Below are 14560 nucleotides of genomic sequence, written 5' to 3' on the forward strand. Positions count from 1 at the left end.
TCGATATTGTATCACCACGCATAGAATACATTTCTTTGTTACGAAATTATGTTTGCTCCAGATTTTTCGGTAGTTGCAACAACTTTAACATCAAATGCTTATCGTGCTGATAAGTCGACACCGTTATTTCAATTTAATACGAATCTTGGACTACATACATTTTAATCTGACCTCTTTACCCTAATATATTCTCTAAGCTATCGACTAAAGCAGTATTCAACTAAGTTTTCCCTGCAGTATTCAACGAGGTCTGTTATGGAATAAAAATTGTTGACAAATTATGATAGACGACAAAAAACATGTGGTACAGTAAAAAATATTTATTGTACGAAAAACAATGTACAATTCATTTTATTTTATATCACTTGAACTTACAGGTATCTACACAATAACAATGATATAAGAATATTTAAGTGATTTTGTACCGTCTAGGTATTATGCATTTTAAACACTGACTAGTTATACTGGTACTATTTTATAAATCTAGATATTACAACATTGTTTCTCTGAGGTTTGCTATGCTTCTGTATATTTATCACATGCTGTAATGTTTGTGTAAAATATATAAACTGCAACTCTTTTGAATATCGAATGTTTAGTGGGAGCGCAAAACGTGAACAAAAATTTTCTCAATTAAAAGTTTGGTCCGTGCTCACAATGTTGCGAATTGTAGTCTACAAGCCCACAGCTACAAAGTTACATTATTGCTACACTGGACTTTTATAATAAGGAATGTGTTTAACATTAACATACATTTCAATACAAATTTATCCAGATTCAAATTTTTACTCGAATGTTATTTCTAAAAATATTTCTTGGTCCCTTCATCAACTCCCTTCATTTTAAAAAGTACTTGTGTTATAATTAATTAACATGCTGCTTGTTCGTTTATAAGATTTTTAAATGTAGATAAATCCGGATAAGCAGAAAGATTAAAATCTGTATTAATTAGTTGTGGCCCTTGAGTAGACACGTACAAAAGAGTACTGTTGCTCCTGACTTGCTAAATCATATGTCATGTACTTTTTTCGATTATGTGTTTGTTGATCAAATTTGTTGGAACCTCACATCGTCATCCATCATTTCTATCAGATAATTTGACAGATTCTGGTTCTTCAGGAATCTCTTCACGTATCAATGAGCCATGTTTCCAGCCTTCAGGGTAGCCATACTGTCGAACGTCGTCCCACCATTGCTGTTGACCGTCTGCCCAGATACAGTACACAACATTCGTGCCCACCAGTACCACGAAACAAACCCAAAATGCTGCACGCCACTGGACTAGAGTTGACTGTAAATTAAAGTATAAGACAACTGTGAGATAAAATGGGATGGACAAATAAATTTGCTTGTATTATTACATGTACAACGAGGCCAAGAACTCCAGAAAGCCCAGAACCACCTCCGGCTAATCTGTTTTACAAATATTTACAAACATTTACTTCCTTCTACATCTTTGTGTTTCAACATAACATTACAATTACGATTACTTACATCAGGTGTCAACAATCCAATTAGATACGGTGTCACAATACCCGCAAAGGTAGACGTAGTGTTTACCAGTGACGTCAGAGTTCCAGCATAATTTGGCGCCAAATCCAATGCATTTACCTGAACACAAAGTATATAAATATAATATTTTCGGTCATACAAGGACCATAAGCTTTATAACATGCAATACGTGTAGTAATGTTTACTGCAGCGTTTTATAAATTTTATTATTTATCATATGTTTCATTGATAAATGAGGTACAAATGAAAACGATTCCTCCAATTCCAATTCAAGACCATGATATCTTAAGCTCTAACAATATTAACTACTACCGCTTCCTTCTAAATATCATGTTTAAAGACGGAGGGTTTAAATTAACATAATGTTACGATTAATTTCAATAACGAATGTAATTACCTTCATACCGCTGTAGAAACCACCCATTAGTGCCATTGATAGAATAAAGTAAACCATAGCGGCTGTGCGATCGCATCCCGCGTATGAAGCTAAGATTATGCAAATCGCAGGACCAGTGGCGGCTGCAAAATAAATATCATTTATTACAATGTACGTGAATTTTATCCAGTTATTTTTATATAGCGAATTTCGTTCAGTAGATTTCGGATTTGTAATATTACTCACCGATAGTTGTATGAATAATTCTGCCAGTTTTGATCGTGTGCCATCCCTTCTTGATGCATAAATCACATACGAAACCGAAGAGGAAGGAGCAAATCCACATAGCGATGTAAGGTAGGGCTGTCAACGTGCCAGTGGTCGCTATGTTGAATTTGAGCACATCGTGAGAGTATTTCGGCAAGTCTGTTACCATTGTATAATAACCCCAGTCATGGCCGACCTGAAATCGAAAATGTAAATTAATTACTTGAAATGAAAACAGTTAAATAGAATGGCGTTATGAAAACATTGTGTTCTGTTTTACACCTTCCCTTCGCAGTCTAAATTACATTGATGTTTTCTATGTTGTAAGGTTTCTCTAAATTATTTGATTTGGATTTCGCGACTATGTTTTTTATTATATGATTATTGGACTACATTTTCATTTATTAATCAGAATTCAAATCAAATCAACGAACAAAAGTGATAACTATTTGAACAATAGTTTTTGTTCTTTCAACAATAACAAATCATTCGTACGAAGAAAAGTATGCGAAATTGAATAACTACGCCCACTGCGCATTACGCAGCTAGTCTGCCGTCGGGCCGTCCATCTTGTTGAATACAACGTGTTGCTCAAGGCCCAGCGTCGGACACGGACATTAATTGTTTACGCAACATTGTTTACATGGGTAAATACAATTACAAACATTTAAGCCTTTTAAAACCTTATTTGCTATAATTGAACTTATTTCAACATACAATGTTATGAAGAAGGAAGTGACGACTAAAATATTTAAACATAGTATACTATATATCGATACTATATACAAGTCATAAATTTATCTGGAGGACGAAAATCTAGATGCCTATCCTATAAGGGATATGATGATAATGACCAATATTTCTAATTTATCTGTTACTGTTTATCTAGCCTCCTAGGTTTGCCATTAGCAAGGATTAAATACTGCATTCACAGTGGTTTTATCGTACAGAGTATTTTTAATGTAATAAAACGGGGCAAACGAGCAACCAGAACACAAAGGTGGGCAATGACGCCCATGGTCATCCGTAATTCCACGGAAACTACAGATGCATTGCCCGCCTTTGAAGAAATGGTAGGCTCGCTACTTGAAGGACCCTAAGTCGTACTGGTTCATAGTCTAGTAATTATTAAAGGAAATCTACACAAAAATACTGCTTCAGTAACCGTTAAACGAGTCTGAGTACCGCAGGTAGTAACTGTATGATATAAAAACTTGTTATGATATCTAAATGTATTTTTAAAATCATAAAACAGGTCACAATACGAAACGATAAATTTAAATGGATATTTAAACATGCATTTGCATTTTAATATTTGCGTGAAGTTCCTTCACGGTGATTAGATAATGTACAACGAAGCAGAAGGCCTTGAATTTGTCGTAATATTAATTGCAGGCGTAAACAGTGTTTTTGATTGTTTTAAAACTAGTTAGGGTAAAAAGAGAATAGTTAAATAACGCTTCTGTTTGCGTTATCTTAACCCGATCAGTCTATCGTTGAAAGTACACTACTAACTACTACATCATAAAGAAACTTTTAAAACGCACTAAATAATCATCATAAAAATCCATGACATTTTTAATATATGTCGTGGAACTGAATCAAAGTCTAACGCTATAACTAGGTACTCTTTCAACTGAGCTTAAAGTCCAATCTAAACGGCGACTTAAAAAGCAATGGACTTGCAGTAATAAAACTAAACAACTTACAGCCGCCCACACCAACGCCCAGACAGGCGCGGATCGCAATATTGCCTTCCACGGAACCGGATCCTTTGCGGTCTTATTCTCAGCCGTTGTTACGTTCTTGTTTAGATAGTTTAACTCCTTCTTAGATATATACGGGTGTGTATTCGGCGTGCTGTAGCATAGAAGACTCTGGAATTGTAAAGGAGATTTTAGATTTGATGATATAAAAAGGTTATTTTTTTGAATGTACTAGTAATTGCAATTATCTTCCTTGCCGTATTCTATTTTTATCTTTTATTTTTCATCTGTAGTAAAGCTAGTTAAAAATTCCTAGACAGCTTGTAAAATATAACAAGCAGCTTAATTGGGTTTAAAGAAACAATTTTATATCCTTACCCATAACGTGAACCAGAATATACCGAATCCACCAAAGAAGTAGAAGACATAAGCCCAATCTCTGCCATCGGCGAGCAACACGCCGGACATGAAAGAGCCGAATATATTTCCTATCTGCGCACCACCGAATACCAATGCACCTTGGAAGGATCGCTCGTGTGGAGGCACCCACCTAGCTAACATTATCATTAAAGCCGGCATCGTTGGGCCCTGCGGATCAAATTAAAATGAAAACTTTAATTAATTAAAATCTAACATCTATAATGCTTTTATTTTTGTTAAAAACATCTGACTATTAGAAAAAAAAAATGCTTTTACAACTTGTTTAAACTAATTTTACAACAAATTATAATACTTTGTCTTATTAAGATATTATCTACCTCTCCCATTCCTTGTAGAACACGAAGTATAAAGAGCCAAGTTGCTCCTCCAGCTCTGATAACAATTGGAGTTAAGAATGTGAATAAGGCTGTGCTCAGCAGACCCACGCCAAGGGTCCATTTGCCACCGTATCGTTCAGCCAAGTAGCCTCCAGGGACCTGCGTCGCCGCGTACCCGTAGTAGAAACCGCTCAGAATAAGCCCTTGAGTCTTCTCGTCCCATTCAAATGTAGCATACTGAAAGGCAATAGAGAGAATTTATGGCTATGCAATTTCTTTGTATTCAGGGATCGTAATACATTTACTGCGAAGGCATAGAAATGTATATCAAACGAATGTGTTATTGCATTGTTATTATAACTATTTAAACCATCAACAAAGTTATGATCTTCTGCCTTATTGACAAGAACTAATTTAACTGTCGTCATTAAAATAGTAAGATGGTTTATAACTCTAGCATCAAAAGATACACTAATTTTAATTTTTAATTTAGAAAATACTCATTTTCTATCAGCGGTTTTAGTTTAATGTCAAAGGTCTTAACTCATCACTGTCTTACTAATTAGGTCAAGTATTTTTATAAAACAAATGATTTAAATGTCCATTTCATTTTACTTCAAAGTTAATTTTATGCGGAGTTATTGGATAGTAAACCTTTTGCCAATCGTAATAACGTTTGAAATACATTAAATGTCCGTTGATTTTTTTCTAAATATTTGTTAATCTAAATCTAAAACTTAATATATAAAGATCAAACCTTAAGCACTTGATAATGTTAAAAAGATTTCTCAATTTTTAAGGTTATCATACTACAAGAACAGTAATCATTGTTCAATTTTATTATAGCAAGGTTAAGACATACTTAGTAGAAAGCATAAAGATACAAATAGTTTAACGTAATTTCTTCATTGCTATTTCCGGTTACAAGTGTGAACTATAGGCGACAACTCCACCCACACATTTCGTTCTTACAAAAGCTCAAAGCGACCACACAAAATGTATACAAATTATGTCATGGAAAATTAGTAAAGCATATTTCCTCAGTTTTGTATTTAAATATACCAGAAATTCCATTCAGTTGACTGGTGTGGTAGATGATAGGTAAATATTGGCGAATAAAATAGAGTTTAGTCAAATGTAAGGTAGATGTTATAGAGGTTAATTGTTTTTGTTTATGATAAATGTAACAAGGGAGTAGGCAAAAGTGGCTTCGGAAAATCCATTCCTAAGACCAACTGTTAATTCGGGCCATTGTCATTTTTGTAAGCTTGTTTCATTGTTTTCTTATTTTGTTCGTTCTTTTTCGATTTACTGTAATAGACTTAACTTACCGGTCTTAAAGCCGCTGTCGCGTTACCAACTACTTCATCATCAGGACATGCGTCAGGATCGTAATGGGATCCAGCACTTTTGGTGTGATTGACCATCTGTGTTATTGCTAAATTTAGACAAACTCGCATCGTGTATGCATTGCACACACCGAGAAGTCCCATAACACCTAAAATATACCTTTGTGGTATCACACAACCTAGAAAAAATAGACATTATTTGAATTTTGAACATAAGATGTAGAATAACTTAATATTGAATGCAGGAAAATAGTCGTTAGTGATTAGTTAGCCGGTTTACGTTGTTGTTGGATAATAGTTTCAATGGAGCTATTATTGGCACCAGAAATAACGTATGCCATTAGTATGTCTATGGTTAACATGGAAATAAACGTTAATAGATTATAAATTCTAACATTCCTGTTGATTTAAAATAAGCCGCTCATTTATCTGTGTACGCAACGAATGTAGAATAATAACGAGGTAGACACCTTTACAACGCAATATGCAAATAACAAGAACTTGAAAGTACCAGGTGATCAGACTTATTGATGTAATATTATAGTCCATTCGAATCTCATCCTTATGGAGTAAACTTTAAAGCTGAAGGGCTGTGAAGGTACATTATCTTATCATAGATTTTATGATAACGTAATAGGCTATTTGAAAATTGTACACCGGCAGCTATTTTAAAACAAAATTATACCTTAACGAGATCTTCAAACACTTCAAATGAAGTAGTCTTGTGAAAATTAAAGTAGTCATTCTTATAAAATTTAGATTTTCTTTTATAATTTGTATTTGGCATTTATGCTATTTTCCACTACAAAATTTGTTTTCAGTTTATGCATATGTTGACATTGATAAATATATTTCTGTGCTTTATGTCTACCCAAATTTATTATAGTAACGCAAACATACGTATCATTGTATTGTATAATGTTTTTTCTCATACTCTTGATTTATAACGTGTTTTAGTGAAACTTCGTACTTTGATGATATTTATGTTTGTTGAAATTTATTTGCTTGCATAGTATTTTTATCATATATATTCTTTATTACTGTTTTTCTAATCCAACCTAAATTGTCATCAATTGTTTGTATAGTTTACATTTAAAGAACATAGACAGTTAGATCTCTCAGATGATTTGAACAGAAAAAAACATTGAAAATATTTCGATTTTTTTGCTGTAGTTTCATTTTTCGATGATAGAAAACGTCAGTTAGACTTACATGATCGTAGTGTTCTCGTTAACGCGTTGTCTTTCCTTTTCGTTGGGATTTGTGTTTTCTGTCCGAGTAAATTGTGCGCTTGCACAACATTCATATCTTCCATTTCTTAGAAAATTATGTATTCAGTATCTGAAAGTAAACGTAACAAAATTTTCTATAAATAAACACATTTATTTACACTTCGTTATCTTTATGTCATTTAAACGACTTTCATAAACATCTAGGATATATTGTTGTATGTAAAGTAGTTGCTATGTTGATTTGTATGGTTCATCTTTACGGTATACGGCGTGTATATAGCTGGTCTATTTCTAGAATGTTCGTGGAAATCACTTCTATTAACGACATATTTTTGATTGATAGCCCATATATAGCAAGATATAGTTATTTTTAGTATTAGTAAATTGTTCTTTATTCAAATTATGAGTTAAAATTAAATAGATTAGATTCAATCGTGTTTTGTTACTAGCAGAATGAATTGAGATTCGATTAGTAACTGCCGATTTAAATGAAAAGGTGACAAATGTAATTTCAAATTATAATTTTTCTAATAAAAATGTATCAGAGTTGTGTAAACTGCCTACGGTCTTAATTATGGAGCTGTTAATTTATGAACCAGCAATACCCGAAAGCAATAAAATGTTAATGCGAACCATGGAAGCATTTGTTGAACCCATCTGTGTCAGTGATGCCATCGTTTTGCATGACGTAATCACAAATGTAAGATCTAATGGTTTTTATATTTTTGAATAAACAACGAAGTATTCTTTATATATCGTTTTAACTGATGTCTCGTGAGGAAGACACAAATGTGAAAGATCTTGAAGAGGGTACGACAGCAATATGCTAAATCCATGAGAATTTTCTTGGTATTGTTTGTAATTAAAAATGTTGCTTTTTGTTTTAGATTCTTTAAACACATGCATTTAATTTTACAATACAACCCGGTTCTCATCAAGCTTATCAGATTCAAAAAATGTATTATTTTGTGCAAAAAAGTTTACTTTTTGCGATTTGTTTTGCAAATATAAAATAGTTTAAAGTGATTGGTAAATGACAATTGAGAATCGAGCCATACACAGTTACCTTCTGTGGGTGGTTCGTTAAATATGATGGTCAGTCAATAAGACTGCTAAACTTTCTTTAATGTTTATTAGAATATAAAATATATTATATATTGGAATATAAATAGAAAATATTTTACTTGTATGATAGATAAAATTGTAACATTAATTTTAAAAGTAACACTTAAAACAAACAAGTTAAATGTAATTTTTGAAATATTTATCATAAACGTAGAGTGATGAATGGAATAACATCGATTTTAATAAAAAAATATTCTGTCACCATACATCATAGCCGCAGCTGTGCGTCTAGTATTTTGATACTCAACATGAAGTGTTTACCCGATAACCGATAAGAATTCCATCATAATTACCTTATTCGAATAACACGTCAATAAACACTATATTTTATTTCATTTACTATCATATAAATAGCAATAAAAATCACTAAATCACACGCGTCAGTCGCGCGGCACTATTCGCAATAAATAGCCAGTACACAATATAAAGTTTATCGTTTCATCAATTTGTTTGTACGCATTATACGAGTGTCGCCGTTGGCCACATGGCGAATATTGTCATGGACCGTAACGTTAGGCGCCAAAGCCCAACACGAGGTTGTCGGCCTTGAATGGATTGGCTTTGGAGCCGGCGTGTGAACTGGTGATACCTGTTATGCAGTCGGCGAAATCGTTCGTGTGAAATCTATACGGGGGTATGGTTTGGTTTTTGTAATATTGGAAATTATACTGTCTGTTGTTTTTCATAGTTTTCAAATATCTTTTATTACATTGACTGGTGATCAAAATTATTCGTTCATCAATTCCCGTTCTTCTAAGCAAAACTTTTGAAGATCTCTTCCTTTTATATTAATTATAACCAAAATTAAATTTTCCGATAGAATATTATTCTCAGTTTATGTTACTAACAAAGTCTTAAATACTAAGAACTTTAGGCACAAGGCTCTAAGACACATAATTAAATGGTCTCTACCCACGCTAGTTTTGAGATTAAGACATCGTATTTGAATAAATATTACACGTCCTAACAGTTTCAAAATAAATTTGGTATTTTTAAAAAAAAAATCAGTGTAATGAATTTTACAGCTTTTGGAATTTCATTTTTTGCATTGCTTCTCATGCAAAAAATGTTCATATTGAAATGTAGTCAAATTTCAATATTTGCATTTTTAACCGCGCTATAGTTGTATTATTATTGGCAACTTTTAACCGTTAATTGTTAATGTAGGTATTAATTTTCTCGTATTTGTTTAAAAGATATAATTGCTGTTAAATAAGCTAAAATAGTATTTACGTCCTTAACATACCATTAAAATTACGAATGTTAGTAAGCAAGATTAATTTATTCGTGTAAGCGAATGCTTTGCGTTTGTGAGTGAGATTGATAGTCCCCTTGTTGTTATTTGCAACTAGCTGTTGCTCGCGACTTCGCACGCGTCAATTTAAAAAATAATAAAATACAGCCTATGTCACAAATGTATTATCTTTTCAACAGTGAAAGAATTCTTAAAATCGGCCCAATAGTTTTTATGTGAATCGAATACATACAGAAGGACAAAAATACAAATCTTTCCTCTTTATAATATTGAGTATAGGAGTATATAAGTATATGAAGGAGTGTTTGACCACATTATTGTAGCTTGATAGCTGAATGCGCAATCAGGCATGAACTGGGATTGGTTACAGACCGACGTTGCTATTGTTTATAGTTAGGATTAGAACTACTCTAACAATATCGCTATAGATATTCCTTATTGAGGAACAAGCATGATGCTCCAACCAATGAGAAGTTAAGTGACTTACAAATTTGTACCAAATTTTTATAGCAAATTTAAATGTCTAAGGTATTTTGCGCATAAAATTGTGTATCAACAGGCATTGAATGTAATGTTATTGCCAAATTTGACCCAAAATAAATAAAGAAAGTTAAAAAATGCTATTAAATAAATGACTTTATTTATAAATTATCAGTTAAAAAGAACTATCATATCCAATTGTTTAAACATTAGTCCGGTTGCGAAACGTTGCGAATCGCGATTAATAGAAGGGTTCATTAACCTTTTTGGCAGCAAACAAACTTGATTTGCCTGTACGAGTACATGCCAGTGGTATTGGTAGTAGAGTATAGTTAGAGTTTTGATTATTCAACAAGTTATTTTTAAAGGTCAGAGTCTTGATAACTTAATGGATACAAGGTCCGGATTTCATGTACTGAATCTATATTAAAATTTTATAGAGTATGCGTAAAGTTACGTACATAATTTTTCTACAAAATTTTTTTGTATTACTAATTTTTTTTTGTAATCATTTACTTTTTTACATTTTATATTACGTTTTACAAATGTATAAATGTAAAGTTTACCATGATGTATAAACAAGCACGGAGTAATGATTCTAGTTTTTATTTTTAGTTAAGTCAAGGTTAACTATACAATTTACCTATAGGTTTACCAAAACATTTCCGCTTTTTTTGTTAACATTTGTCAACACAAACAATACTATTATAGCTACACTATGTTTCACGACACAAGTTGCAGATATTATAATAAAAATTATGTTTGTTTTAATTTCAGATACAAAACTATATAAAACTTATGATGTTTACGATTCAAAAAAAATTGCGAGATTTTGTACTGTTTATGAATGGAAAGTTTTTTCAGCTTATACGGACTTCGTTAAAATATTTGCCTTATCAATTCCAAGAAAATTTTATTACCAAAAGACGGCAAAATTGTTATTTATCTTTATAATGATTTAGTATGACATATGACATCAGTGTTGTCATAAAATAGGATATTATCAGTTTATGTTTGGTTAACTACCGCACGATTCAATGTCGTGTAATCAACATCGTTAATTAGTTACTCAACATAATCACTAGGGTAACAAATTATTTTTACCATAACTCTTTTTTACTTAACAACCGACTTTCACGTTATTTAATACTAGCTTTCGCCCGTAATTTCGTCCGCGTGAAATTGAAATAACAAAAGTAATTAGCCTAAATGTTCTACCAGACAATCCTCTACTTCTATACTAAATTTCATCGAGATCCGTTCAGCCGTTAAGACTACAAACTATAAAAAACATCTATCCATCTAAAATTTCGCATCTATAGTATTAGAAAGACTTCTAGAGTAGGTGTACCTTTTCATTCTTGTAGTCCCTGAAATAGATGAGTAGAGCCCTTGTTAGCTTTCTGGTTTTCCTTGTCGATCCAAACTCGTTTTTGTAATTCGTGTAGACATTCTTAACATATTTTGACAAGTTGAATATTAAGATTAATTATAGAACTTTGTGAGTAAAGATATGACGGCTGATAGAGATGTGTAGAAGAGCAGCACATACTGTGCCGACCCTTCATAAGAGATTAGAGCAAGTTGATGATGTGAGTAAAGTCCCAGGTCTCCTAATGCGGTAAAATATTAACCTTAAAAATATTTGCTACCCACATTTGGCTTAGAATAGTAAATTTATTTAAAAACAATCATCTTATCCCAAATCTTATCCTACTACCGTAGTGTCAGCGCAGCGGGTTTTCGTTTTCCAAATAACTCTATCTTCCGACATCTCAGTCATTACTCTTGATAATGTCACCTTTCACGCAATACATCCATCCTTAATTTAAAAAACAATATTTTAACATTTAATTAAAAACCCTATATTGAATAAAGACAACTAAAGCTAACAGTTAAAAAGACAGAAGTAAGAAATTTGAGTTCCTAAAACATTGGCACAGAAATAACTAGAATCTTGTCGCAACATCTGATAATCTAATAAATTAGACACAATTAAATTTAAATTTATGTGGAAAATACCAGTGTTATATCTTGACAGATAACGTAAAAACTGCTCGTTATAAAAATAACAAGCTTTTCCCGTCACCTTAATCTAATTATTCAAAAGTCAGTTTATACGCCGACTTTAATTTGACTATCAACGTTTTAGTAAAGGAACTTCCTTATTTATTAGCTGTTGCTCACGACTTCATCCACGCGATTAAAAAAATAATAAAAAACATACCTTATGTTACTCAATGATAATGTAGCTTTTTCAGGGTGTAAAATTTTTTTAAATCGGCCGAGTAGTTATTGAGTTATTTCAATATATACAAAAATACAAATGTTTCCTCTTTATAATGTTAGAATAGATTACTTCTTGATCTGCCAGGCATTATTAATTAATTCGCGAACATTAAACGCCTTAAAACAATAAAATCCGTCTTAATAAGCCACTAAGGTCCGGAAACTTTTATTAATGAGTAAGATAGTTAATAATTAATTCGAATTAAAAATTTAAATAAAACGGTCATGGTCATATCAATTGTTGCGTCAGTCAACTTTAAACGTTCCCACATGTTTTTGTACTGCAGGTCAAGAGGCGATGGTCCGTATGCGTAAATAAATAAAAACATTTTCGTATTCATTTGTTTAATCAATGTGAATTGGGTCAATGGAATGATTGGATACACTTAAATTTTCTTAGCATGGTTCGGTTAAACTAAATTAAAATAGACTTTAACATATAGTACCTACCTAAAGGGTACAACTGGATATGAAGAAAGGAAACCTTTTATTTCCGTAACATTTATTTTGACGGTCAAAATGGCGGAGCGACCGCTAGCCAGCAAGCTCTCACCCCCGCGACTCCGTCAGCGCGGAATTAAACTTAGTAATTGGCCTATCTGGTCTTCCTGATTATATTTTATATATCTGTACCAAATTTCATCGAGATCATTTGCATCGCAGTTTAGGATACAAACTCTAACAAACATCCATCCAAACATTTATAATATTAAAAAGATTAAATACAACTTTATACACTGCCACTATCTATAAATATAAATTAAAATAAATGTAATTTGACAAAACTCTTCTTTATTTGTTTCTGTTCTGGAATTCAAATATTTATTATGAACTTGTATCATGCTCCTATGTTTAAGTAATTTTCACAGAGACAGTTCTTTACATATTGCATTCGCAGTGTATTCAGCTGACAGCGTGCGAATGTAGAATTGAATGTCTTAAAAGAGACTCGAGTATTTCAATAAAAGAAGTAAAAAAGCGTAGTAAATAATGGAAAATGCTCTTTCAAATGGAATGAGGAATGTTTTGCGTAAAACATTTTGGTATGTCCTAACCACTTTCTATGTAATAACTGAGATCTAAACATGTTTTATGTCGATGTTTTTGCAGTATAAACTGATGTTGAAACATGTACATTTTGCTGGTGCATTGCGGCTGAAGTGTAGGTCTAATGGTCGTATTACACGCTATGAAAGGCTAAAAATGTATGCAAATTTCGATCATCCGTCTTTTACGATAAGCGCTTTTTAGAATGTAATCTGAAAAATGTTAATATGTTATGACCATTTTTAATTTATAGCTATCATCGCAATCTAACATGATAAAATGATAATTTGGAAATGTTGCGTTAATTTTTTTTTAATTCTGAAATGTTTGAGTTGAACGAAACCTTTTTAGGGAAATTTGACTACTAGGAAAGGTCCATAAGGCTATTTTTTTAAGATTTGTAGCGATAAAGAGCAAAGTAGGAAATAAATTGCCTTATCTTACTACCATGGATAATTGCAGCATTTGCATGCAGGCTAGGGAGTTCGTTCATCGATCGCATTTCAAATGAAAGGCCGTTACTTATAACAAAGCTAAGCATAGACATGATGAGCAAAATTCTTTGTACATAAGTTCCTTGTTGACGATACCCGTAACTGTTGTGCAAACAATAGACTTTGTGATGCAATTATTTACTCCCACGTGGATTTTACAAACCTCTGGAGCCTTGTGATTGTTTTGTTTAAGTTTCTTATAGCAGCGACTATAATTTGTGTCGGCCCAATTTCAGTACCTTTTCTTTACCACCCTTTCTCTTATAAGAAAAGGATGGGAAGAGAACGTGGATTTGACGGTGGAGGAGATGCATAGGAAGGGGAAATAACCTGTTTATGTGCGTCTCTTCCTTGGTCAATTAAGGCTAGGTAACGCCGAATGCGTTTGCGAATGTCTATGGCAGCGTTCGCTTCGCCATTTCGGCGGATTTATGTGGCCGCTTGCTCGTTTGCCACCTTATGGTATAAAAAAAAATATGTAAGTAAGAATTTAGTTTAAAACAAATGTGACGGTTATAGGTTTTATTAATTTTAAATTCACAATTATTTTTCATTCATTAAATAATATAGACAATTGATTAAATCGGTACGTGTTCTAACATAAAACGCGTAGACAATGTCTTTGGTATTTGCATAATATATTCTATACAAGGTTAAGTGATGGATTAGT

The 14560-nt window shown here is 32.4% G+C and overlaps 1 protein-coding gene across 1 annotated transcript; it reads right to left on the reverse strand.

Moving 5' to 3' along the window:
• Positions 1 to 1031: 1031 nt before the first annotated feature.
• On the reverse strand, positions 1032 to 8830 carry LOC106107304 (putative inorganic phosphate cotransporter). The gene is made up of 10 exons (XM_013288107.1): positions 8619 to 8830; positions 7181 to 7309; positions 5951 to 6147; positions 4620 to 4856; positions 4240 to 4449; positions 3865 to 4032; positions 2135 to 2351; positions 1910 to 2031; positions 1495 to 1611; positions 1032 to 1291 (listed from the first exon to the last, which is right to left on the reverse strand). Exons 2-10 carry the CDS (start codon positions 7281 to 7283, stop codon positions 1073 to 1075), a joined length of 1590 nt encoding a protein of 529 aa, XP_013143561.1. The 5' UTR covers positions 7284 to 7309; positions 8619 to 8830; the 3' UTR covers positions 1032 to 1072.
• Positions 8831 to 14560: the final 5730 nt, after the last annotated feature.

The sequence above is a fragment of the Papilio polytes genome, unplaced genomic scaffold (genome assembly GCF_000836215.1).
Source record: "Papilio polytes unplaced genomic scaffold, Ppol_1.0 DF822067.1, whole genome shotgun sequence".
Taxonomy (NCBI): domain Eukaryota; kingdom Metazoa; phylum Arthropoda; class Insecta; order Lepidoptera; family Papilionidae; genus Papilio; species Papilio polytes.